Below are 26016 nucleotides of genomic sequence, written 5' to 3' on the forward strand. Positions count from 1 at the left end.
TCCAAGTCAATAAACACCATGTGAAGATCCTTCTTTTTGTCCCTGTACTGTTCCACCAACCTCCTTATAAGGTGGATATCTTCCGTAGTGGAGCGACCTGGCATGAACCCAAACTGATTGTCGGAAATAGACGTCGTCTTCCTCACCCTCACCTCCACCACCTTCTCCCAGACTTTCATGGTATGGCTAAGTAACTTGATACCCCTATAATTGTTACAACACTGGATATGACCTTTGTTCTTGTACAACGGTACCACTGTACTCGACCTCCACTCATCCGGCATCCTCTTCGTCCTAAAAATTACATTAAACAACCCGGTCAGCCACTCCAATCCTGCTCGACCCACACACTTCCAAAACTCAGCCGGTATTTCATCTGGCCCGATCGCTCTACCCCTACTCATCTTACGCAAAGCCCCCACGACCTCCTCCACCTTAATGCGCCTGCAATACCTAAAATCTCGAAGACTCTCCGAATGCCCCAAGTCCCCTAGCGTTATATCCCGGTCTCCCTCCTCATTTAGAAGACCATAAAAGTATGTCTGCCATCTCAGCTTAATCTGGGACTTCCCCATCAATACTCTACCATCCTCGTCTTTGATGCACCTTACTTGGTCCAGATCCCGGGCCTTCTTCTCCCGCACTTTAGCTAGCCGAAACAGCTTCCTGTCCCCGCCTTTCTCCCCCAATTCCTCGTATAGACGACTAAACGCTGCATTCTTAGCCTCCGTGACTGCCAGCTTTGCCTCCTTCCTAGCCTCTTTGTACCTCTCCCTATTCGCTCTACTCTCCTCCTCACTTGTGCTCCCTGCCAACTTCGCGTGCGCTACCTTCTTCGCCTCCACTTTACCTTTGACTACATCATTCCACCACCAGTCGCCTTGGTGCCTGCCAGAAAAACCCTTTGATATACCTAGCACCTCTCTCGCCTCCTTCCCGACACAGTTCGCCATCGTTGACCACATAGTGCTCGCGTCTCCACTACTCTTCCAAGCTCCTATGGCGGATAACCTTCCCTCCAACTCGTGGGCTTTATCCTTGGTTAAAGCTCCCCATCTAATCCTCGGTCGTCCACGAACATGCCTTTCTTCCTCTCCATCCTAATGCCATTGTCCATTACTAAGAGCCTATGCTGAGTCGCGAGGGTCTCTCCCGGGATAACCTTGCAATCCTTGCACAACCCTCTATCACACCTTCTGAGGAGAAGATAATCAATCTGAGTCTTCACTGCCGAACTCTGGAAAGTAACTAGATGCTCCTCCCTCTTCGGAAAAGTCGAGTTCGCAATCACCAGCTCGAAAGCTTTAGCGAAGTCTAACAGCGAAGTACCTCCTCCGTTCCTAACCCCAAGGCCAAAACCACCATGCACCTCACCATAACTACCAGCAGCCGACCCAATATGGCCATTAAAATCCTCTCCAATAAATAACCTTTCAGTAGGAGGAATACTACGCACAATCTCATCCAAACCCTCCCAAAAGCGCCTCTTAACCTCCTCATCCAAGCCCGCTTGCGGCGCGTAAGCGCTAATTACAGTGAGGGTGCATTCACCAACTACCAACTTAATAAACATTAGCCTATCATTCACTCGCCTAACCTCAACCACAGACTCTCTAAGGTCCCTATCCACCAAGATACCCACTCCATTCTTACCCCTCACGACTCCAGAGTACCACAACTTATACCCGTCCGCATTCCTCGCCTTCGACCCTGCCCACCTAGTTTCCTGGACACACGCTATATTAACCTTTCTCTTCTGGAGAATCTTTGCCAACTCAATAGACTTACTCGTCAGCGTGCCTATGGTCTACCATCCCAGACTACAGCCACAATACCTACGGCAAACTCCGAAAAACACTAACACAGACCCAAACTAGAGAATAACCGGTAGCAAATACAAGTATTCTAATAATATGCTCAAAGTGTTGCTAAATAAATAGCCACAATTTAACTAATATAAAGAAGAGACAAGAAAGTGGGAGGTACCAACTCCCGATGAAAAGAACCTGGAAATATGACTTGAGGGACCCAAGGACACAGAAATTGTCGTGCGTCCTTCCAACTCCCGCCAACCTTTGCACACACTAGCCGGAGCTGCTCCGCTCTACTCACCCATACGCCCCGTGCTTGCCTCAGCAGCCGCAACTAGTTCCCTGAAAAATTACACACAAACACCACAAAACAAAAAAGGGGGAGGGGGGCTGTCCCAGGGGTGGACCTGAACAAATTCGAAAATGGAGGTAAAACAAGGGGGGGTCGCCAGACAGAGGTCGCTGGCGTCGCTACTAGGGTTTCAGAACTGAAACTTTTGGCCTCAAAAAGGGTTGGGTTGGGGAACTGAAATTTTAATATACTTTATAAACCTTACTATTATGGTCATGTGGTACCATATAAATCCAATACATATACTATTATTTCATTAAAACATCCATGTAAAAATACATACATTTTCTCAACTTATAATTTTCCTAATCTCATGTAAAGAGTAAAAATTTTCGTACACTTAATTCTTAAAATGGTAAAAAGATAACCTTCTTTTCTTGTGCGAAAATAATTTCTATCTTTACAATAAAGAAAATCTCACAAACTTTCTTATATTATGAGTATAATTTACCATATCCGAAAAGAGTAATAATGGTAACTATCCAAAATTATACTTATAAAACTTTTACTAAAATACTTCACTTAAAAGAATATACCACACTAACATAATATCTACCGGTATCAAGGATGTTAAACCTTCGGGGTTTTATAATAACATAGTCATACATCCTCTAAAATCTCATGAATGGTCTTAATCCCTTCAACCTCTTATGGATTACTACGACTTATCATAATACTAAAGTACGAGATGCAACATTTGCACTCAAGGACGTTAAACAAGATTTGATTCAAAATGATGATAATATCCGCACCTTGAAAAATCAAATGAAAATATTTGTTGAGGCTCACTATGCCCACAACCTTGAGAGTGTGGAAAGAGATCAAGAAGAGTCCAACTTCGAGGAAGAAAGTGAGCTTTATTTTGAGGAATCAAGAATTTGTCACGACCCCAGTTCACCCTCTGTGAACTATCGTGACGGCACCTAGTCTCTACGACTAGGTAAGCCTAACAAATTATGGAAAAAGAAACAACAGAATAAAACTAGCAAAAAACTGCGGAATAACATAATGAAACATTTAAGATGCCGCTCGGCAAATACAATATAAACTCTCAAACTGAAACTATATTTCCCAAAACCCGGAATTTCATGAAATCACAAGCTGTGGAATCACTACAGTGTTCTAACTCCAGAGTGTCTAAACAAAAGTAAATACAGAAGGGCTAGTACTATGAGAGAGAATAGAAAGGGACTCCTCGGTCTGCGGACGCGGCAGACATACCTCGAAGTCTCTGATGGATCCCCCGCCTCAAGGGTAGTATGGCTGAGTCGAAGTACCTGGATATTCACATGAAAAACATGTGCATAAAGGGCATGAGTACACCACAGTGGTACTCAGTAAGTTCCAAGCCTAACCTCGGTCGAGTAGTGACGAGGAAGGTCAGGGCCCTACTGATTATAGCTGAAAAACGAGGTAAAATAGTATAGAAAATGACAATATAATTAAATGCTAACAGTATGAAGTAACACAGGATAATAAGAATAACAACAAATATAACAGAGAAAAACATCACAGACAGAATACAGCTCAACACAGAGATAGCAATCGGGGATCTACCGGAATACCGTCCTGTAGCCCCCAAATGTAAATGTCTAGTGGATCTCCCGGGTGTCGTCCCGTAGTCCAACTCATAGTGCACCGGGGATCTACCGGAATCCCGATCCGTAGTCCCTAAATATAAATACCTAGTATTGTGGGAATCTACCGGGTGCAGTCCTGTAGTTCCAAGATAAATGTGCAGGGGGATCTACCGGAATGCAATCCGTAGTCCCAAAGTAATCATGCAGGGGGATCTACCAGGATACTGTCCCGTAGTCCCAAAGTAAACACACAGCAGCAACACAAAGAATATTCAGTTCAATCCAAATTTCATACCAAGGTAAAACAGGTATTTCTAACCTAGCATGCTGCACAGAATTCAAATAAAGCAGTTCGAGCAAGTAAAGCAATTAAGTCAATTAGACATGCTTTCCTAAGCTAACAGTAGGCTTAAATTGCAAGTAGTATAAACAGGAAAGAAAACACAGTTATAGTTACTTAATGAAAATGGATTTTCAACAATTAGCAAGAGTACCCACTTGTCACCTCACGTACAAGGCATTTCAAATATCAACAATACCAAATCCAAAGGGGAGTTGCCCCACACAAGGTTAGACAAGTCACTTACCTCGAACCGGCTCAAAATTAACCCGAAACCACGCTCTTGCCACGATTATCTGGCTCCAAATGGCCCAGATCTATTCAAAGTAATTGCATAATGTAAATAACACTTCAAGTAACTAATTCAACTAATTAATTCTAAGCTAATACGCGAAATTAGGAAAAATAACCAAAACGCCCCCCGGGCCCACATCTCGGAATCGGGTAAAACTTACAAATTCGGGATCCTCACACTCTCATGAGTTCAGCAATACCAAGAGTACCAAAATCGGACCTCAAATGGTCCCGCAAATCACCACTCAAAACTCTCCAATTAACCAAGCCCTAACCCCCAATTTAACCCTGATTTCTCCCTTAATTTCATGCTAACAACGATAAAAATCACCATAATAATAAGTTTAGGAACCAAGGACCTTACCTCAATAAATTCCTTTGAAAATCTCCCTTGAAATTGCTCCCAAAAGCTCCACCCCGAATTAAAATATTGAGAAAAATGACCAAAATCACGAAGGAAGTCTTTTATACTTTCTGACCCAGGCTTTTCGCACTGCGGTCCCTACACCGCACCTGCGGTACCGCATCTGCGACCAAAGCACCGCATCTGCGATTTTCACTTAAAATCCCATTTCCGCATCTACGACAAAACGCCCGCACCTGCGATAGCATAGGTGCGCTCTAGTAGCCGCTTCTGCGGTTCCAGCTGACCTCTGTCTTGGCCGCATCTGCGACTCGATCTCCGCTTCTGCGAGTCCGCACCTGCGCTCCCCTAGCCGCAGGTGCGGTTATGACAGCAAATGGAAAAACTTCAGCTGCCAAACCCAACTCAAAATCTTCTGTCAACCATCCGAAATCATCACGAGGCCCCCGGGACCTCAACCAAAAGACCAAAGCACCGCATCTGAGACCCCCCTGCGGTACCACTATCCAAACTTATACAAATCTTCAAAACACCTCAAACAACATCGAATCAACCAATTAGCATCGGATTCAAGCCTAAGAACTTCAAAAACTCACAAATTATGCTTTCGATCAAAAAGTCTATCAAACCTCGTCCGAATGACCTGAAGTTTTGCACACACATCACATTCAACACTACAGAGCTACTCCAACTTCCGGAATTCCATTCCGACCCTTAGATAAATCTCACTATCGAATCGGAAACTTCAAAAATTCAAATTTAAGCATTTCAAGACTAAATAAGCTACAAACCTCCAAAACACAATCTGAACACGCTCCTAAACCCGAAATCACCCGATGGAGCTAACGGAACCAACGAAATTCTATTTCGAGGCCGTCTTCACATATTTCCGACTACGGTCCAAATTCTCAAACTTAGACTCTCATTTAGGGACTAAGTGTCTCAAAACTCTTCGAAACTCCAAATAAATCCTCCCGGCAACTCACAATAGCAGAAACAAACACGAGGATGCAGTTAATAGGGGATCAAGGCGTTAATTCATAAAACGATCGGCCGGGTCGTTATTGAATTGAACATCCGCCAACCGTCTCCATGTTTGTTAGTCATGCCAAGAAACTTATGGATTAGAGTCAGCCGGTGTAACTGAAAATATGGTTGAAGTTGACTCTAGTTTGGGGGACCAAAAGGATGTCAAAATCCGGAAAGAATTGAAATTTTGAGGCTTGATGTCACATTCCAAGCATTTCTCAACATTAGAATTGTGTGGTGATATGGGAATTGAACTACACGATTCAATGAGGGATTGCGAGGAGGAAAGGCAAATGCCATAAATTTTACAATTTGAAGTCACAAGAAAGCAAGATGACATTCCTCACATGAAAGTCAGGAAATGCAAAATGAAGAAACTAAAACTTGGCTTGATCATCTACTTACCACCCCCCGTCGCTTGTGGTTACCAGCTTGATTCCAAGTTAGGTTCCCAATTCATATCGTCCAAGTGGCGAGAAAAGTGGTGAAATGATTCGCGTCGTGCCACGATGTTAAATGTGGCGCTTGGTGGGAGGCAACCCATAGTTTTTGAAATTTTTAGTCGTTTTTGAAATTTTTATTTTTAGAATATCTTATTATGTTATTTTTGACTAATCTGCAATGTTTCAGATTTTTTGAAGTTGAATTAAGGGGTTTGAGGTGTTGGAACAAGCCAAAAAAGTAACTGCCCAGATCTGTCCAGTTGAACTCTGGTGCAACCGCACCTGCGGACAAATGCATGTAGGTGCGCTTTCGCAGAAGCGAAGTAAATGGGCGCAGATGTGCATGCTCCGCACATGCGATGAAATTATCGCAGAACCAACTCCGCGGAAGCGTTTCTTTTACCGTAGGTGCATAAATCGGCCAGGTTTAATGAACCAAACCCTCATTTCATCAGGTAATACTCTAACTCTTTCTCCCCGAAACTCAAACTCCTCCATCTCTCACATAACTGCTACTCAAATTCACCATTTCTCTTGATTTCTACTTCTCTCACACAAGAGAATCAAGTAATCATCAACACCCCTCTCTCTCAGCTGCTCTCTTTTCAATTTTCTTCTTCGTCTTCTTCATAGTCATTCCCCACAGTCCCGTTTTCCCATTCTTGATTAGGGTTGATATTAGGGTGAGGAAATTGGTTGAGAGCGTGCATTTGTGTGTTGTTTATGATTAAAAACAATTTTGGGGGAAAAGCTGAGTACCCAATTTGGTTAAAGAAGCATAACTTCTCATTGCTTGTCATGTGCTCGACAAATTGTCCAAAAGAATGTTTTTTGCTAAGTAATTTAAAATTGGGTTTAAGAGAGTCGTATGTTCATGTAGTGCACTAATTTTGAATTCTTGAGTATAAATTATGTGCTAAAATCATGTTTAAGAAGTGAAAAGAGTCGAAAATATCTGGGCTTTTGAACCCTTTGATGAACACCGCAGATGCGCAAAATGGGCCGTAGATGCGGCATCGCACCTGTGATGTAAATTCCACAGGTGAGATTTTTGGTCAGCTAGGGAGATTTTGCAGAAGCGAATGAAATTCCACAAAAGCGGAACCGCACCTGCGTTGATTTTTCCGCGGGTGCGGTAACTGGCAGATTTTGCAAAAACCAGTGGCTTTGCAATATTGGCTTGCTGGGACCGTTTGGTTCTTTGGTGTAATTGCATTATTTTGAATTGCTTAACATGACTATAATTCTCAACTGACTTGGTTTTGAGTGTTTAGGTACTTTTAACTTCAAAAATGGACCCGAACATGAACGAAAACGCGACACTTGATCATGTGATTGAAGAAGTAACTGAGGATTTGAACTATGATACCAACCGATTCTTGTCGGCAGATAGTCAAATCCGGTATTATGATAATCTCCTCACAACGAAGCTCAACTTGAGAAAGGAATTGTCGATGACACAATGGCCGAGCTTCTTTCGGATTTCCATGGCCGGCTAGTTTCAAGCGGCTGGACTTGCTTCATACCCACTCTATGCAACGACAATGAGGAATGGGTTAGGGAATTTTACGCCAACTTAAGGCATACACATTTCCAAAACCATGAAATTACAATAAGGGGGAAGATTGTGAAATTCGGAGCTGAAGAGATAAATGATGTCTTTGGGCTCCCAAATCATTCGCTCGAGCCAATGCAAGAAAATGATACATGTGACAGTGGTGATTGGCTAGTTTCAAAGCTTTGTCCTACAGGTCAAAGACTGACTTGGGCGAAAAAGGAAAAAGGCATCAAATGTTGTGATTTTACAACCGAAGCAAATGTGGTTGTATATCATTGCAAGCAGAGTGTCTCCTTGTGGGAACGTGTCTGATGTCACATATATCAGAGCTCTGATAATTGCTTGCATCCTTGATGGCATTCCTATAAATGTCGGTCACTACATCGTTCGAGAGCTGAAGGAGTATATGTTTCAAGGTGGCTCGACATTGATATTTCCACCATTAATTATAGAGTTGTGCCGGCGTGCACAGGTTGAGAAATGGGATGGAGATCATTTGATACCGGCAGACAAGCCTTTTCACCCATTGAGAGTGATAGGAGCAGGCAGTGTGCTAAAGAGCAAGAAGAGGAAAGTGGAGATTACTGTAGGTGAGGGGTCCTCCTCACAAGCTACTTAGGCCGAGGGACCATCTTGGATGATAAATTCCCAGCTTTCCTCCATTAGTGACCTAGTGCCACAACTCCCTAGTGGGTCTTCACACTCCCAGCCTATGCCCGAATATTATACAAGGGAAGAAATGAAGACCTACATGGAGGTCCAGAAAAAGCAGGCAGAATATCACGAGAAGTTGGCGGCTTCTGTTGGCAGGCTTGAGACCGCTTATGGAAACATGGCTAAGGCACATGCAGATCTGCAGGCGGACTTCAAAAAGGAGAAAGAGAGAAATAAGAAGAAGGGCAAGTTTATGATAAATATGTGGAGAGGCATCAAGGCCATCTTCAAATGGGGGCAGTCGAACAGGAAGATATCAGTTCAGGACAACGATGATAGCGAAGAGTATTCCTTGATGTCGAATGCTGCTGGTGATGATGTTGATGATACCGATGACGATGAGGCCGAGAGTTCTTCACGACAGTGATTAGCCTTTATCCCGCAGTCTACTAGTCTGATGTAGACCTAGGAGACCCTCAAACTTCTTTTATTTTTATCTTAATATTGTGTAGTGAGGACACTGCAGTGTTTTTAGTTGGGGGTGGCTTAGGGAGTATACTTCATTTGTATATTGATGCTTGACTTGTGCCCTTCCGGGCTTATGCTTTTGTGTGTATATTGTGTGCACTTGTCGGGCTTATGTTACTATTGTTTATCATGTGCTCTTGCCGAGCGTAATTTGTGATTGGTGATATATTTTCGGATTAGTCTATTTTGTTATTCTATTTTATTTTTCTTTATTTATTTCTTTTATTTAGTAGTTTTTAGTGTGTGTTACTTTTGTTCCTTCAGTGTTAGTTGCTTTTGTTTTTTTATTTTCTTTCGTAGTCTTTAGTTATTTCTTTTTTATTCCTTTAGTGCTTATTTTATTTTCTTTAGTAGTTTTTAGTTTATATTATTTTTATCTCTTTAGTAGTAATATACTTTGCAATAAATTTCCTTGGATTTTCTTTATGCTACGGTTCTTTCCTAAGGAATATATTTGTGTTGAACCGGGTGACTTTTCCCTATGATGGATGGCGTGACGACTTTCTTAAGGGAATTAGTCTTGTGTTGCTATGTGGAGACTTTTGGATTGTTTGGTACTAATAAAATTAGTATGTGAAGTGTGAATTAAGAATACCCCCTTCAAATTTTGGTTGTAAATTGAAAAAGTAAGTTACATGGGGAAGAATAATTTTTGTGATAACTTTTTGGCTCATTTTGTAACGACCCGATCGGTCGTCTTGAGAATTTAAGTTCCGTTCGGCGGTATAAGATCTTGAGCAGCTTCGTATTATGTGTACTGACTTGCGTACGCGGTCGAATTCAGTTACCGGATGATTCGATGTCAAATTGGAAGAAAGAATTTAGTTTTGGAAGCTTAAGAGGTGAGAGTTGACCGGAATTTGACTTTTGGGTAAACAGCTCCGGAATAAATTTTGGATGATATCTACAGCTTCATATGGTGATTTTGGACTTAGGCGTGCGTCCGAATTTGGATTTGGAGGTCCGTAGGATAATTTGAAGCATTTCGGCGAATGTTGGAAAAGTTGAAGTTTGGAAGATGGAGAAGTTGACCAATTGTTGACTTTTGTGATATCGGGTTCAGAATGCAATTCTGAGAGGTAGAACAGCTCCGTTATATCATTTGGTACTTGTCTGCAAAGTTTAGCGCCGTTCTTGGATGATTTGATAGGTTTCGGCACGAATTTTAGAAGTTGAAAGATTTGAAAGTACATAAGTTTGATTCATGGTGCGATTCGTAGTTTCAGCATTGTTTGATGTGATTTGAGACCCCGAGCAAGTCCGTGTTAGGTTATAGAACTTGTTTGTGTGTTTAGACAGGGTCCCGGGGGTCTCGGGTATGTTTCAGTTGGGCTACGGGCCAATTTATTCTTTTTTTGGATTGCTGGTTTCTGGTGTCTAATCTTCTTCTTCAATATCGCGAAGTACCTTTCGCGTTCGCGTAGTGTTCTACCGACCCGCCTCATTTTCCTTCTTCGTGTTCGCATAGTATGCCTCATGATCGCGTAGCCCTGCATATCCCCTTCTTCGCGTTCACATCCTCCCTTCCGCGTTCATGTAGCAGAAACCAGGCCCTGGGCACTGGTGGTGTTACACCCCATGTTTTCGTGCGTGGAAGTACGCCATAATAAAATTGATATAAGCTCGGACATCCCGCATTTTTCGTACGTTAAAGTTACATCGTAAGTTATTCGACATAAGCTTGAGAATGAGATTATTTAGAGATTATAAGTATTATGCTATTACAAACAAGTGATAAGTAAATTCGTGAAGGTGAGAGGGTAAGCAAATCGAAGAAAGTGAGTTCCGTCGAAGTTTGTCAATTTGGGATAAAATACAGTCCGAGCTATAATACCCGGCATTTATGGACTAGTGCCATACAAGGTACCACATGACCATGATAGTAAGGTGTATAAGGTGTGTTAAAAGTAAGTAGTATTTTAAGTAATCTGAGATAATTCTTAATTATGTGGGTAGTTGTTTAATTATTGGTTAGTGGGAGATTCATAAGTTAACAATTAATTAGAATTGGATAAGCTTGATGGATCTTACCACCAACGTGGCAGCCCATGAAGTGGTTAACAAACCACTAAGTGACTCATATAAGATGTAGCAAGGTGTCACATTATTAGATTACATAATAAGGTTCACATTCTCTTAAGCCTTTTGAACGTGAACTGCATAAATATATTCACATTAGCAATACAAGCTAATGTTTTCATAACCCCCTTAAGATTAGAAGATACAACGTCGCGTTTCAAAGAGATTGCATACGTGATTTACAATGGTTGGAGCTGTAACGTGAGATTTTGCGATTCTAAGGAAGTATGGTGCAATCTTTCTCAAGAATGTCATATGGATTTTCCCCTATTTCGATCCGCCGTTACATATTGTTGCAATTGATGTGTGTTGGAAGGATTGTCAAGAGAATCGACTCAGGTATGTTAATGCTAAGCCCTTCCTTCATTTTGGCATGATCTCGTAACTACATGAGTTTGATAACGAGGCATAAAGAGAATTTCATACTCCCGAATTTATATACATCATCCTAGTCACATATGTTACAGTATTCTCCCTTATCGGGACTTTATATCCAATTGAGTATTGTCTTCTACCAGCCAAGAGAGCAGAGGGTCTAAATATATATATATATATATATATATATATATATATATATATATATATAGCCACCATCGAGCTATAATCGGTGGGCAGGCCCCGATTAGGCAACCTCTGATCAGATGGTAAGTTATATACCAAGCCTACTGCGGCCGAGCACCTATGAGCGAGCCCAGCATGGCCGAGATACAAAGCCTAGTATGGCCGAGCGCCTATGAGCGAGCCTACTATGGTAGAGCAGTTATATATATTCCGAGCCTTATAATGCCGGACAACTATTTTACTTACTATATTAAGAGTGTTGAGTCAATATCAGTAGGTGAGCATATATTCAGATTTTCATTGACTCCTAGTTACTTTCAGTTATAATATTATCAGTTCAGTTTCAGCTTTCAGTATATTGCCTTGCATACTAGGTACATTATTTCGTACTGACGTCCCTTTTCTGGGGGCGCTGCATTTCATGCGTGTAGGTTCAGACAGACAGACGGGTAGACCTCCTCATTAGGTGTTGCCCGAGTTTAGCTTGATGGTAAGCTCCATGCCCTTCGGAGTTTCCGGGTCTAGAGCTTTATATATATCTTGTGTATATATGTATATATGTTATGAGTAGATCGGGGCCCTATTCCGATCACAGTATATCCATCAGTAGAGGTTTGTAGACATATCCAGTCAGTTAGTGCAGTATGTTGGGCTTGTAGTCCTTTTATGTATATTTTGTTGGTTTGCCAGCCGTAGCAGTTATGACGGCCTTGTCGGCCCAGTTTTATATCGATGTTTAGTCAGCAGTTGCAATTGTTTTGCAATGTGTCCCATGGCCAAAGTATGACATTATATGTTCTGAGTCCCTTAGTCGCAAGTTGGTATTGATCACACCCAACTATGCCTTATAAAAGACAAAGCGATCGTTGCAAATATAATCCGTTTTACAAGTCCGGAGTCGAATCCTCAGGGAACTAACCTATCTATTACAACTCTTAGTGATGCTAGTACAAGCTCAAACAATTTCTGGATGCAAGATTTTTATCGATAAATAGTGAGATTTGTTTAACTAAAATAAAAGGATATTAAAACTAACAATATTCCAAATTAAAGATAATTCAATGGTAAAAAGATTTAAGGTATTGATTTTCCCAATTGCTAAATTAATTCCTAACTCTCTTGCTATAATCTCGCCATAATACTCTATGAGGATTATGAGCTATGGGTTACCGCAATTATCTCTCGATCAATTACGATAATTTACTAGAGCATTCTCTCGAACTACTCTAGCTGATAATTTGTGCATCTCTGAATTATCCCACCAAAGCCTCGTTATGTCTAACCCCACTTTTAAATTCAAGTAATGAATCTCTTCAGTTAACCAAAAGTGGTGTTGTTCAACAACAATATAACCTAGTATTCTTTCTCAAGCAACACAAGGCAATTAGACACGATTAATCAAGGGCCCGTTCAATTAATCACCATAAAAAATATAGTTGAACAATCATATAATAAACCTAGATCGATTATAACAAGACTGGGTCAAAACTTCATCTAACAATTGGTTCCATCAACCCTAGACTAAATGTTTAGCTATTCATATTAAAACAAGATAAAACCATAAAATCATTCATAATTCATAAGATAATGATAACAAGAAGAAGAAGGAAAAACTCTAATGGTGTCTTGATCTTCTCACACTTGTTCTTGCCTCCGATTGAGTTTAAAAACAAGCTTAACCTTCACTTGGGCGAGTTTATTGAGTTTATATAGGGTTAGGATACGTTTTCCACGCTTTACACTTTAGCCCTTAAACTTCTTGGCTTCCTCCAGATCGATCACGGTCGCGGGACAACCGCGGCACGACCACGGTGATTTACGACCATTCTTTTTTCCGCTATCTTTCACCGCGTTCCAGCCGCGGTCCGACTGTGGTCGCGGTGGACTGTTGCCTAGTTTCTTTGCCTTTTCTTGCTCATTTTCATTCGGGATCTTCTCGATTGGCCTTGTATCTTCATTTTGACCCCAAAACACTTTATATTCTCCTCCTAACTCGGTGTAGCTCCTGCAAAGCATAAAAACCTCAATTAGAGCATTTTGTTATCATTTAGCACTTAAAACATAAATAAGGTATGGTTAATTTAGAGCATAAATAGCATCTACATCGCATAATATAGGCTACTATCAACACCCAACACTTAAACTGTTGCTAGTCCTCTAGCAACAACACTACACTCTATAGGCCTAATCATCTCTGAGTCACTTCCCTACTCCTTGTACCAAGAATAATTCACATAGATAGACTACCTTAGCATAACCTCCTAACCTCAAGAGTGGACTCCCTCTCTAGACACGTAATGTCCCTAATCGACTTTAATACTCTCAGTCAGAGGTCCAGACTTATCTTTCCTTCATGAATCACATGCCTACTCACCACAAAAAAAAAAAAAAAACTTGTGTCATGTCATTATAATTCACCCACTGAACTGCATATTTTCAATCTTCATGGATTTTCCTCTCCTCTTAGATAATAAGAGCTTAATCGAAAACTAGTAAAATCAGTAGGTCAGATTAACATCGAAAAAAGCTCTCACCTCTCTCTTCTCTCTCTAGGAATGGCGATTTAGAGCCTTTCCATGTCTGCCAATGTCTCTCCCCATCCTTTGGCTGTGGGAGAGCAAAATACCAACGCTAATGAAGTTATTCAAAACTTTAACTGTTACATATGCAGCATGCTTGAATCACAAACAATCTGCCGCACCTCTCACAAAAATAGTGTTTTGAGGAATATTCTTCCGAAAGTCATTGGCATCAAAGCTAATTGCTTGTTAGGTTCATTGGCCCAACGGCAACTCTTAATTCGTTGTGATCAATATGAAGATTATGAGTGTTGTTTAGTGAGAGCTGTGAATTACATTCAACACAATGGAAAAGAGCATCAATATAGAGTTTTTCCATGGACTGTTGGTTACAATCCTAAGGAAGAAACCTCTCAGGCTGCTGTTTGGGTTTCGCTACCGAACTTGTCGCCTGAACTATTTGCACATAAGGATTTACTGTCTATTGCAGCAGCAGGAAAACCTATTGCAATTGATAAGGAAACTCAAATAAGAACACGTCCAAGCACAACAAGGGTTAAAGTGATTGTGGATGTACTGGACAAACTTCCTAAAAAGGTTAGGCTTCAATATCTTAATGCTAAAACTGGTAAGATTGTCGAGGATTACCAGCAAATTTTCTATGATAATTTGCCTTCGTAATGTTGCCATTGTAAGCATCAAGGACATGAAGAAAATCAATGCCGACGCTTAAAAGGAAAGGCAGTTCAAGCTGTTCGTGTTTGTGATGAAACAGTTGAGAATGAGCATCAAATAGTTGAAAAATTGCAGGGTGATGCAAGAGATTTTTTGAATGCTAAGAGAGCCGGGCAACAACTTATAGAAGGATCACAAAGGGATAAGAACACTAGGCAGCAGGTGTGTGATGATTTGAGTAAAGGAGCAGATGCTACAGGTGTTAGAGATCTTGTGCAAGTAGAAAAAGCTGGTGGAAGTAGGGGTCCAGTTGTTCCTGATCGAGATATGAATTCCAAGGGTGAAGCTGCTAGTGTATATATGGATTTGGAGGCTGGGCAATCTGGAAAGGAAGTGATCAGGTTGAGCCTCAGAATACTAATCCTATCTCTACAGGTAGTGGGCAAAATACTCTAGCGTAAGGGTAGAAAATAGCAGCTGTTTCTAGTGTTGCTACAATTCCAGTTTCTGCAGCTCTTGCTAGGGCCTCGACGGAATTGAATCCTGTTACAATTCCTGTGTCTGATCGTGGTTTAGCAGGGGTTACTAAGGGACCAAGGGATAGGCAAAAATCTGATGAATTTGGGCATCAAACAGTTAATGCACATATGCTTCTTTCTGCAGGCCAAGCTGGTGCAATTCTAGAAAACAAAACTGATGCTCCTGAGTTGAATAAAATTGTTGATCGAGTGGCATCTAAGATTGATAAACCTACTGCTGCAAATATAAAATCAGCAGGTTTACAGGCTGGATCTACTGATACTTTGAATGAAGGTGTAAAAAGTGATAACATTTCTGATAAAAAGGATGAAAACTTGACAATGGTGTCCAGCAAAACAGGATCACCAAACAATACAAAAGTGCAGCAACTGGAGCAGAAGCAAGGAGTGATAAATAGATCATCTAATAAAAGAAGATCTTTAGGGGTGAAAGAGCAGGCTACAACACCTAAGAACATTGAATTTTCTAACTCTTTTGATGCCTTGAGCAACGAGCAGGAATAGGTAAACAATAAGGAGGGGAAGAGTATACAGCAGGTTCTGATGCACGAATCTGTTTTGAATGATATTGCGACGACTAAGAAACAGTGTGATCGCGAGGCATCTTCAAAATCTGGGATCCCAAAATCTCCAGGCAGTCCAGAACAACAGCTACTTTCTAAGCATACAGGTGGACAACTTGTTGTTTCGAAGGAAATTGTTCCAGTTGATGAGCAAGAGGCAGTGGCAGCCACACCAACACTGCATATTTCCAGTCCTGATTTAGCTAAAATGGTGAAGGATGCCCAGTCAGCTATGTTGTTGAATATAACTCCAAAGGTTAAGGCACCTTTGGTCACGCTAAATACCTCAGTCTATGAGGTCCCCTCACAATTGATTGAGTCCTTTGGTGAGCATGTTGGTGACTCTGGACAACAGCTACTGTCAGCAGGTAACAATCATCAACCAAACATTGGTATGCTTTAAGTCTCACAAGCATCCACAAGCGAGTTAAGTGGCTCTAAGGATCAACAAGTTGCGACGAGTGCATTTTTTGTTAATCGCAAGACTTGGGCTGAGCGAGATGAAGAGGAGGAAGAAGAAGATTATGCAAATAGCTTCAAAATAATAGTGCCGATGAGGCAGCTCAATGCTCAGGCGACGATTCTGGACAGAAAATTTTTGGGGCAAAGGGTGAGGTAGTCGTGGAGCAGCTTTCTGATTCCACTACTAGCTTGCCTAAACAGACAAGACTAAGTCCAAATGCAACAGCTTTTATACCATCGGGACAGAAACAAATGCACTCTAAGGCAGCAGGTTCGAAGGAGATTGAAGTCGCATGTGATGCAATGGTGATACCCAATTTTTTAGCTACTGGAAAGGTAACAAATACAAAATGCAATCAATATGAAATTTACCTTGACTCCTACAAATATACTGCAAGCTCTTGTGTCTCATGACGTGGAGACTTTGAGAGCTCTTGATAATCGGAGGAAAGAGCAAGGAGCGCTAGTGCCCGGGTACAATCCTTTTGAAACATTTGGTGCGGATAGGGGGCAAGATCTTTATGAAGAAGGCGAAGAGGAAGAATTACTGGATGCATCTTTTAAAAATGTATTTAGGGAGGGAGATCTTTCACCTAGACATTTGAAAAGTGGATCCAACAAAAACAAGAATAAGGCACATGAGAGGCAACATAGTTGGGATGGCAAGGTCACACAAGAAGTTGTCACTAGAAAACTTCCAATTAGAGTCGCAAAACAAAAAGGGGGGGCTGCCCCTACCACCTCCACAAGATCAAATAGGTCCAAGAAGAAATGATGAAGTTTGAAGATATTTTGAAGAGGGTTGATGATGAAGACAAGGTTCTACACGTTGAACAGTTTAGAAAAGAAAGGGCAAGACTCTTATTTCTACATCATTCTATTTTATCATTTTTTTAGCATTACCATATGTAATATCATCATAGAGTATGTTATAAACCCTATGATGATCATAAAATATTTAGTTCGTTCTAGTTCTTACTTTTTACATGCTTGTTAGTAGGTGAGGCTTTTTTATGCCTCAATAGGATTAGTAAGGTATGGTTTAGCCCAGTTCGTGTTGCTCTTGTTATATGCCTTTGGAAAGATATCCAAATGGCTATGAGATTATATGCCCGCGTGAGACTTTGCCGGCAGCTACACTATGATCCTCTACATGAGGCTGCCATATAAGGCAATGTGAGGCGCAGAGGAGTGATTCTATAGCCAAGGCATAGAGGCAACACTACTGGTGCTATTGTCCCCTTTATTTGTACTCTTCCTATGTGGTTCTTTTTCTTTTGTTATTAATAAAACTAGCCCTAGGCACCTGGCTAGTGGATTTGCTAAAAAAAAAGTTTCACCCACTGAGGAATTCATACACATAAGCTTTCACTCACCCTCAAAAATAAATTCTTATGCCACAAACAACGCACCAAAGGCTTGCCCGTAGTGTAGTACTCGACTAATCGAACCCATTTGGTCTAGAATCAAGTAGGACTTTATTTGGTTGTAATGTTGGGTGCAGGACAGGTAGGATACATATGGGTGTAGTGACTATACTTCCCTAGAACTTCAATACACTTTCCACTCTTAAGCCCATACCTTTATCAATCCTTCATTCCACCTTTACATCATTGAGTTAAACCCCCTACTTCTTTAAGCACACTTTCTCTTTTGAAGACCACCACCATTTTGAGACTTATTCTTGTAAAAATTATTCAGCTCAGCTTCTTTTTTTAGATTCTGGTGACTTCTAATATTGTTTATCACACAGTGCACCCCTTTTGTTTTTATATCTTCTTGATTCCACTCGAAAGCCCAACCAACCACCCCACACTTTAACTTTTCCATATTCATTACAATTCAAGTGCTTCTAAGAGGTGATAGGGTTCAAAAAGATTGGTACTTCAAAACATGGGTAAGGCTTGTAATGTGGTTGCCAAGGAAACATGATTACATGCTCAAGAGGGTTAACTAGGATATATACACTCCGGTGGGTAAAAACATATATAGATAGGTTCAACAAGGAAACGCCTATATCACTTTCCAGACCATTAAGACTACCATTTCGCTTCGTACACATACAGGGCAAGTTCTAGGTATTGAGTGTTAGCATAGAATACACAAATCCTCACTCACACATGGCACATGACTCAATTCAGTTAGGACCATCCGACACTCTGCTCAAAGTGCTTAATCCAACTCAAGAACACACAATTTAAGGCTTTATTGCTAGAGTCAACTAATAAGGCTAAGTGTCACACTAAAGCAATCTCTATTGAAGGTACCATGGAGTCAAGGGATCCTATTTCTAATCTTTCCTCGCCCAAAAATTCCTAAACTACAAAAGGAAAGAAAAAAAAACTAGCTACACCCGGTTCAAATGGAAATCCTTGGAAAAGAACCGTGGTTTAAAAAAACCAAGGGGGAGTTGATACACTACCTAATAGAAGAATTTTTTTTTGTTCAACTTAAGTCCCTCAAGAGACCCGTCGAAAGGTGTCCGTCTTTGGGCCAAGTCGAAGTTAATTAACAGCAAGCAAAAACACCAAACACATTTTTTTTACAATTGTACAACAACAACAACCTTCCACCACCCCACACTTAAAGATTTGGCATGTTTCCATGTCAAAGAAATTAAACTAGAGTAAGGTAAGGGGACTTCCCTAGTGCTCAGTCCTGATCGGAGACGGTGCCAGGATTTAGGTGACACGCTCGTCCTAGCGCTCGGAGCCAACCCATGATCTTTTTCTCGGACCTGGCATTTTGAGTGGCCAAAGTGTCAACTCTAGCATTCAGGTCATTGGCTGATGTGCGTAAGCCAGCCATCTCTTATTCCAAAGCTGTCATCCGAGTGCCCCAGCGAGCCTGTAATGGGCCCGCCTTATCAACAATCTGCACCTGTGGGGCGGCAGCAAGCATATCTCCCTCATCATCATCGTCGGTATAATCATCTGCCACAGCCTGCTCTTTCCCAACTGTGATTTTACTAGCCTTGAATGGGGCTTTTAATGGCACTTTCCCATCTACTATGGGATTGTTAGGAACTCGTAAGGCACGACACAGCTTGTGACCAGGGAAGGGAAGTAGAACCCTTTTAGTATTTCCGGGGAACAAATAAACATTTCATCCTGTATGAGGCGGGCAACATTAAAATCGTGTTGGGTCATGAAACAAAAAATCGCCGTTGCGCTTGGCCCATTAACATCTATGGTATTGCTGGATGGCAGCAAGCGGCTGTTGATGATTGATAGCCAACACTTAGCTTCCCAAGTGAGAGATTGGGAATTCAGGGTAATTCTCTGCTTAATCCATATTGGATCCCAGCCAGACACACAGATTGTTTCAACAATTGGTTGCCACCAGACAGGTGGGCGTTGATAATCCTTGTAATAATCTGTTTCTCCAGTGAATACCGGCAACTTGTACACTCGGCGGATAGCCTCAAGAGACGCATCCACCGGGGTATTTTGTACCGTGACAACCTTATCAACATGTTCTGGGCAATTCGTGTAAAATTCTAGGACCATCAGCACATTGCCCTCTTCCGGTTCGTTGAAGAAGATGTCCAGCTGACGCCTCCTCAATTCTTCATAGATACTTGGGCATTCAACTCACAAGGCATGCCTGTTAATGTGTACTTTGGGAAAAAGCTTCTTCAATGATTTTGCATTAAACCTATCTTGAGCCGCTTTGGAGACAAACCGAGTGCGATCAAACTGGTCCGCACTAGCCCGAGCTCGAGCTCTGGATGAACCTCCTAGCCCACTAGCGGAGGAACTTGTGGCCCGACATTTTCTTGAGTGATGCATTGTACTTGACAAAACAAGGGTTACTATTAGTGAGGGTTTGAGTTGTGTGAACCCGGGGTGGTTACTCAGACTTTACCACCGCCATGGTCACATTAGCCATTACAGCTCCATTGGGGAAATTCCACAAGCACCTTGTGTGCATGGAACTATGATTTAACCCATCTATCCCATGGAAGTATAAACTCTCCCCCAAAATCAACCACTATCACTTCGCAAATCCACCCCAGCACAATTAACTTCACACAACAACACCATGCCCCTCTCTACAACATTTAACACATTAACCACTAAAAAAAAGAAGAAAAGAGAACAAAAAATTTAACAGATACTACAACAATTCAAACATTAAAATTGCAAAATAGAAGGGAACAAGAAGGGAGATGGAAAGCATGCTATACCTTGTTCTTGTAGAAGTGGAGAGTAATGGAAGGAGGGGGTGAGGGAGGAGCAAGTGTGTGTGTGTGTGTGTGAGAGTGAGAAAGAATGGGTTTGTAAGAGATGGGAAGAAGAAGAAGAAGAAGAAGGGGCATGGGGTTAGGGTTTAGAGTTAGAGTGAAGAGTGGGAAAAGTGGGGGAGGGGGGGTGCATTTAGTTAGAATAGAAAAAAAGAAGAACAAATAAAATATAAAGTTAATTAGACTTACCTGGGCGGGCAGAATCGTCGAATTCACCACGGTCGCGGTGAAAGAAGGAACACAAAACAGAATACTCGCGATTCACAGCGGTCGCGCCGCTGTCGCGGTACCCTAGAAATAGAATACCTCAAATTCACCGCGCCCGGGCCGCGGTCGCGGTCACGGGCTTCCGAATTTTTTTTAATAAGAGGGTTAGTTTTGTATACACCAAGTACAACATCAATACAAAAGAAAAAGAAACAAAAGAAAAAATGGGTTGCCTCCCACGCAGCACCTGATTTAACGTCGCGGCACGACGCAGGCTCATGTCATCACTCCTCATTTGTGTACAGGGTATCCTCCAATGTTATCACCACGCTGTCCCCTTTTTCTTCAGTCATTCCAAGGTAATGCTTCAACCTCTGTCCATTCACTGTGAATTTGTTCGTCCCATCTTCAGATTCAATCTCCACAGCTCCACTTGGGAACATTTGCACCACTGTGAATATTCCTGACCATCGGGACTTTAACTTACCTGGGAACAACCTCAATCTTGAGTTATATAGCAGCACTAATTCTCCGGGTTTGAAGTTCCAATCCAAGATGTGCTTGTCATGCATCAGTTTCATCCTTTCTTTATATAGTCTAGCACTCTCGAATGCCTGGAACCGGAATTCCTCAAGCTCATGCAACCCATTAACTCTGTTGGTGCCCGCTTTCTCCGTGTCTATGTTCAGCTTCCGCTATGCCCACAGTGCTTTTTGTTCTAGCTCAACCGGAACGTGGCATGCCTTTCCAAATACCAACTTGTATGGTGACATACCAATTGGAGTTTTGAAGGCTGTGCGGTATGCCCACAATGCATCATCCAGCTTCCTCGCCCAATCAGTTCTTGTTGCATTTACTGTTTTTTGAGAGGACACATTTGATTTGCCTATTGGACACTTCCACCTGCCCGCTTGTTTGTGGGTGGTATGGTGAGGCTACCTTGTGGCGAACTCCATACTTCTCCAACAGGCGTGCAAATGCTCTATTGCAAAAAAGAGAGCCACCATCACTGATTATGGCTCGGGGGGTTCCAAAATGTGTGAAGATGTTTTTCTTGAGGAAACTGGTCATCCCTTTTGCATCATTGGTTGGGAGAGCAACTGCTTCGACCCACTTGGAGACATAGTCATCGGCAACCAGTATATACTTGTTACCATATGTGTTGAAGAAGGGCCCCATGAAGTCGATCTCCCACACGTCAAACACTTCCACCTCTTGGATTGTGGTCACTGGCATCTCATGACGACGGGATATGTTGCCCGTCCTTTGACATTCATCACAGCTTTTGACCCAAGCATGGGCATCCTTGAACAATGTAGGGCAATACAGGCCTGATTCCAGCACCGTTGCTGCTGTTCGAATTCCTCCAAAGTGTCCACCATATGGCGAAGCATGGCAAGCCTGCAAAACAGAGGGTTGATCTTGCTCGGGGATACACCGCTGGATCATGTTATCAACACATATTTTGAACAATAGGGGTTCATCCCAATAATACGCACGACAATCATGAAAAAATTTCTTCTTTTGAATTGAGGAGAGATCATGAGGTACAATACCACATGCTAAGTAATTAGCAATATCGGCATACCATGGTGCCTCCTCCATTGTCATAGCAAGTAATTGCTCATCCGGGAATGTCTCAATGATATCTTCAACCTCCGTTCTCTTCTCTGCCCCTTATAACCTCAAGAGATGGTCTGCTACTTGATTATTTATCCCCTTTCGATCACGAATCTCCAGGTCAAATTCTTGTAGCAACAGTACCCAACGAATCAAGCGGGGCTTTGAATCCTTCTTTGCTATCAAGTACCTAATGGCTGCATGGTCAGTATCAACAATAACTTTCGAACCAATAAGATATGACCTGAATTTGTCGAAGGCAAACACTACAGCGAGAATTTCCTTTTCCGTGATCGTGTAGTTCAGCTGTGCACCACTAAGCATCCTGTTTGCATAGTAAATTGGGTGCATAATTTTCTCCTTGCGCTGCCCCAAAACCACTCCAATAGCGTAATCACCGGCGTCGCACATCAGCTCGAATGGTTGCTCCCAGTTGGGTGCAACAATGATGGGTGCAGTCACCAATCTCTTCTTCAGCTCCTCAAATGCTAACCTGCAATCATCAGAAAACATAAAGTGCTGGTCTTTTTCAAGTAGCTTACATAAGGGGTTAGCAATTTTTGAAAAATCCTTGATGAACCGCCCGTAGAATCTGGCGTGCCCAAAGGAAACTTCTCACTGCTTTCACTGAAGTGGGTGCTGGGAGCTTCTCAATCACATCAACTTTTGCATGGTCTACTTCAATCCCCTTTTTGGACACTCTATGCCCCAACACTATGCCTTATTGTACCATAAAATGGCACTTCTCCCAGTTCAGCATCCAATTTGTCTCCACACAGCGTTTGAGCACTCTTTTAAGGTTGTGAAGACAATCTTCGAATCAATCCCCTACCATGGAGAAATCATCCATGAACACCTCCATAATGTCTTCGACCATGTCGGTGAAAATGGCTAACATACATCGCTGGAATGTGACCGGTGCATTACAAAGTCCAAAGGGCATTCTTCGAAAGGCAAAGATGCCATACGGACCCTGGCGGGCATGCCTTGCAAGTCTCGTATGGTGGCGATTTTAATAAGTCTTTTTGATATGCTAGATAATACAAACTTTCCCACTTGTACCAGCATATCATCAAGAATCCCTGTGGGTCTTTTAACCGTGCGGTCAGCCAGTTGCAACAACATCGAGGTCGGTCTGGCTCTGCCAATGCCCAGTTTTGTATATATTTCCAAGGGCATCAAGTTTATGTTGGCTCCTACGTCATACAATTCGTTTGCAAAAGCATAACTTCCAATAGTGCACGGAATAGTGAAGCTACCTGGATCAGGCATCTTTTGAGCCATGGGTCTTGTCAGTACCGCGTTGCATGTATGTGTCAGAGTTACTGTAGACAGGTCCTGAAAGTTAAATATCCTTGACATCATGTCCTTCATCATTTTTGCATAGCATGGCATTTCCCTCAAAGCATTCTTCAGAGGGATATTCAATTGAATATGGCGAAGCATCTCCATGAATTTCCTGTATTGATCTTCTTTCTTTTGTTTGAATTTCCTGTATTGATCTTCTTTCTTTTGTTTTGCCAGTCTCTGAGGGAATGGTGCAGGCATCACTCTTTGTTCACTGCTTGCTAGCTGTTCTTTGTTGGAATTTCGTGGCACAAGAGGTACCACCTGTTCTGCAACTTGTTCACTTTCTTTAGCCTTACCCTTATCAACCTGAGCCTGTTCAACCACCACTTCAGTGAGTTCTGCTGATTCATCTATCTCTACTGGAATTGGCGTGGATGGTGTAGTCTCTCTTCTGGATTGAGCAACTTCTTTCTCCTTGTCTAAATCTCTCCCATTTCGGAGACTTACTGCCATTAGCCGATTCGGGTTTTGCTTCTTGGGGTTAATGTTCGTGTCGGATGGCAATGTTCCCCGGGGGCGGTTATTCAAGGCCATGGATAGCTGCCCTGGTTGAGTTTCAATACCCTTAATTGCTGAGTCATGCGCTGCCAACTTTTCCTGCATCTTACAATTTGTTCCAATGAGTTGTTGCAGCATACCCCTGATTTCTACCATGTTGCTGTCCTGTTGCTGATGAGGTGGCTGATATGTCAATTGTTGCTGGTGTTGCTGTTGATAGCCTTGTTGTCTCTGATATGGAACCATTTGGCCTTGGGGTCGCATACCTCCAGGTTGTGGCATGTTCGGTCTGTACTGCTGGTTGGGTGCTGGTGCCCATTGTTGTCCTCCCTGCCTCTGACCCCCAAAATTGTTGACATAATTCATATCCTCTCTTGACCCTTGGTTATCACCTTCTCCACTCCATGAACACACATAAGACTGATTAATGCAAGGTGTACACAGTCCTCCATTTGTTGTGTCAACGATATGCACTTGCTTTGTACCCATCTCATCAATCTTCTTTGTTAGTATACTCATTTGAGTCATGAGTGTGGCTATGTTCTCTGCATGTGAATTATTTGGGTCAAGAGGAACTGAATGCACAATTAGTGACAGGGTCATACCTCTCAACATCAATCCCGAATTCTGGGCCATCTTGTCAAGAAGGATTTTACACTCTGTGAATGTCTTGCTCAGGAATGAACCCCCAGCTGAAGCATCTACATTGGCCTTTAAATTATGTGCTAACCCTATGTAGAATCTCTGGCCGAGCATCTAGTCTGGAATACCATGGTGGGGACACTTCACTAGCATCCCTTTGAATCTTTCCCAAGTTTCCTGCAATGTCTCAGTGCGCTGCTGCTTGAACTGCAATATCTCATCAATCTGTCTTGCAGTCTTGTTGGGCGGGTAAAACTTGTTCAGGAACTGCTTGACTAATTCCTCCCAAGTGGCAATGGAATTTATTGGGAGCGAATTTAGCCAAGTCTGAGCTTCCCCAGTCACAAAGAACGGGAACAGTAACAGCTTGATGGCTTCTGGAGTCACATTGGGCTGCCTTTGGGTCACACAAATTGACAGAAAATTTTTCAGGTGTTGTTAAGGGTCCTCAATGTGTGACCCGGAGAACAATCCCTTATTATACAAAATATGCAGCATGTTGTTGTTAATCTGGAATGTCTCCGCTTGTATTTGGGGCACAGCAATGGCGGTGGCCAGGTTGTCAGCTGTTGGCTGTGCCCAATCATAAAGTGCAGCTTCTGGCACAAGAGGTGCCACCACTGCTTCGTTTGGCACATTGAGGTTTTCTCTTTTGTCCATTTCAGTTGCGAGTTGGTGTGTTTGTTGTGATTGTTTGTTCTTCCTGTTGGCAAGGTTTAATGCCCTGAGTGTTTTCTCGGGGTCTGAGAGTCCTTCAAGCAGTTCACCAGTGCTCAAAGATTTTCTAGGCATACACCTAAATCACACAAGAGATCAAACGTGAGAATTTCAATGAAAAATTATTTAACACCGTAGAAAATTGATCTAAACTAATAATTCTAGCACTACTTCTAAGTTGCAATAAATAACACCGTTAATTCCCCGGCAACGGCGCTAAAATTTGATCACGCCCAACTATGCCTTATAACAGTCAAAGCGGTCGTTGCAAATATAATCCTGTTTACAAGTCCGGAGTCGAATTCTCAGGGAACTAACCTATCTATTACTACTCTTAGCGATGCTAGTACAAGCTCAAACAATTTCCGGATGCAAGATTTTTATC

At 42.1% G+C, this 26016-nt stretch overlaps 2 protein-coding genes across 2 annotated transcripts; both read right to left on the reverse strand.

Annotated features, from left to right (window-relative positions):
* On the reverse strand, positions 1043-7429 carry LOC109226213 (craniofacial development protein 2-like). Its single transcript, XM_019391007.1, has 3 exons — positions 7236-7429; positions 2132-2153; positions 1043-1807 (listed from the first exon to the last, which is right to left on the reverse strand). The coding sequence occupies exons 1-3, from the start codon at positions 7427-7429 to the stop codon at positions 1043-1045; spliced, it is 981 nt and encodes a 326-aa protein (XP_019246552.1).
* LOC109226214 lies at positions 23316-24638 on the reverse strand. Its single transcript, XM_019391008.1, has 3 exons — positions 24426-24638; positions 23946-24371; positions 23316-23834 (listed from the first exon to the last, which is right to left on the reverse strand). The coding sequence occupies exons 1-3, from the start codon at positions 24636-24638 to the stop codon at positions 23316-23318; spliced, it is 1158 nt and encodes a 385-aa protein (XP_019246553.1).

The sequence above is a fragment of the Nicotiana attenuata genome, chromosome 5 (genome assembly GCF_001879085.1).
Source record: "Nicotiana attenuata strain UT chromosome 5, NIATTr2, whole genome shotgun sequence".
Taxonomy (NCBI): Eukaryota; Viridiplantae; Streptophyta; class Magnoliopsida; order Solanales; family Solanaceae; genus Nicotiana; species Nicotiana attenuata.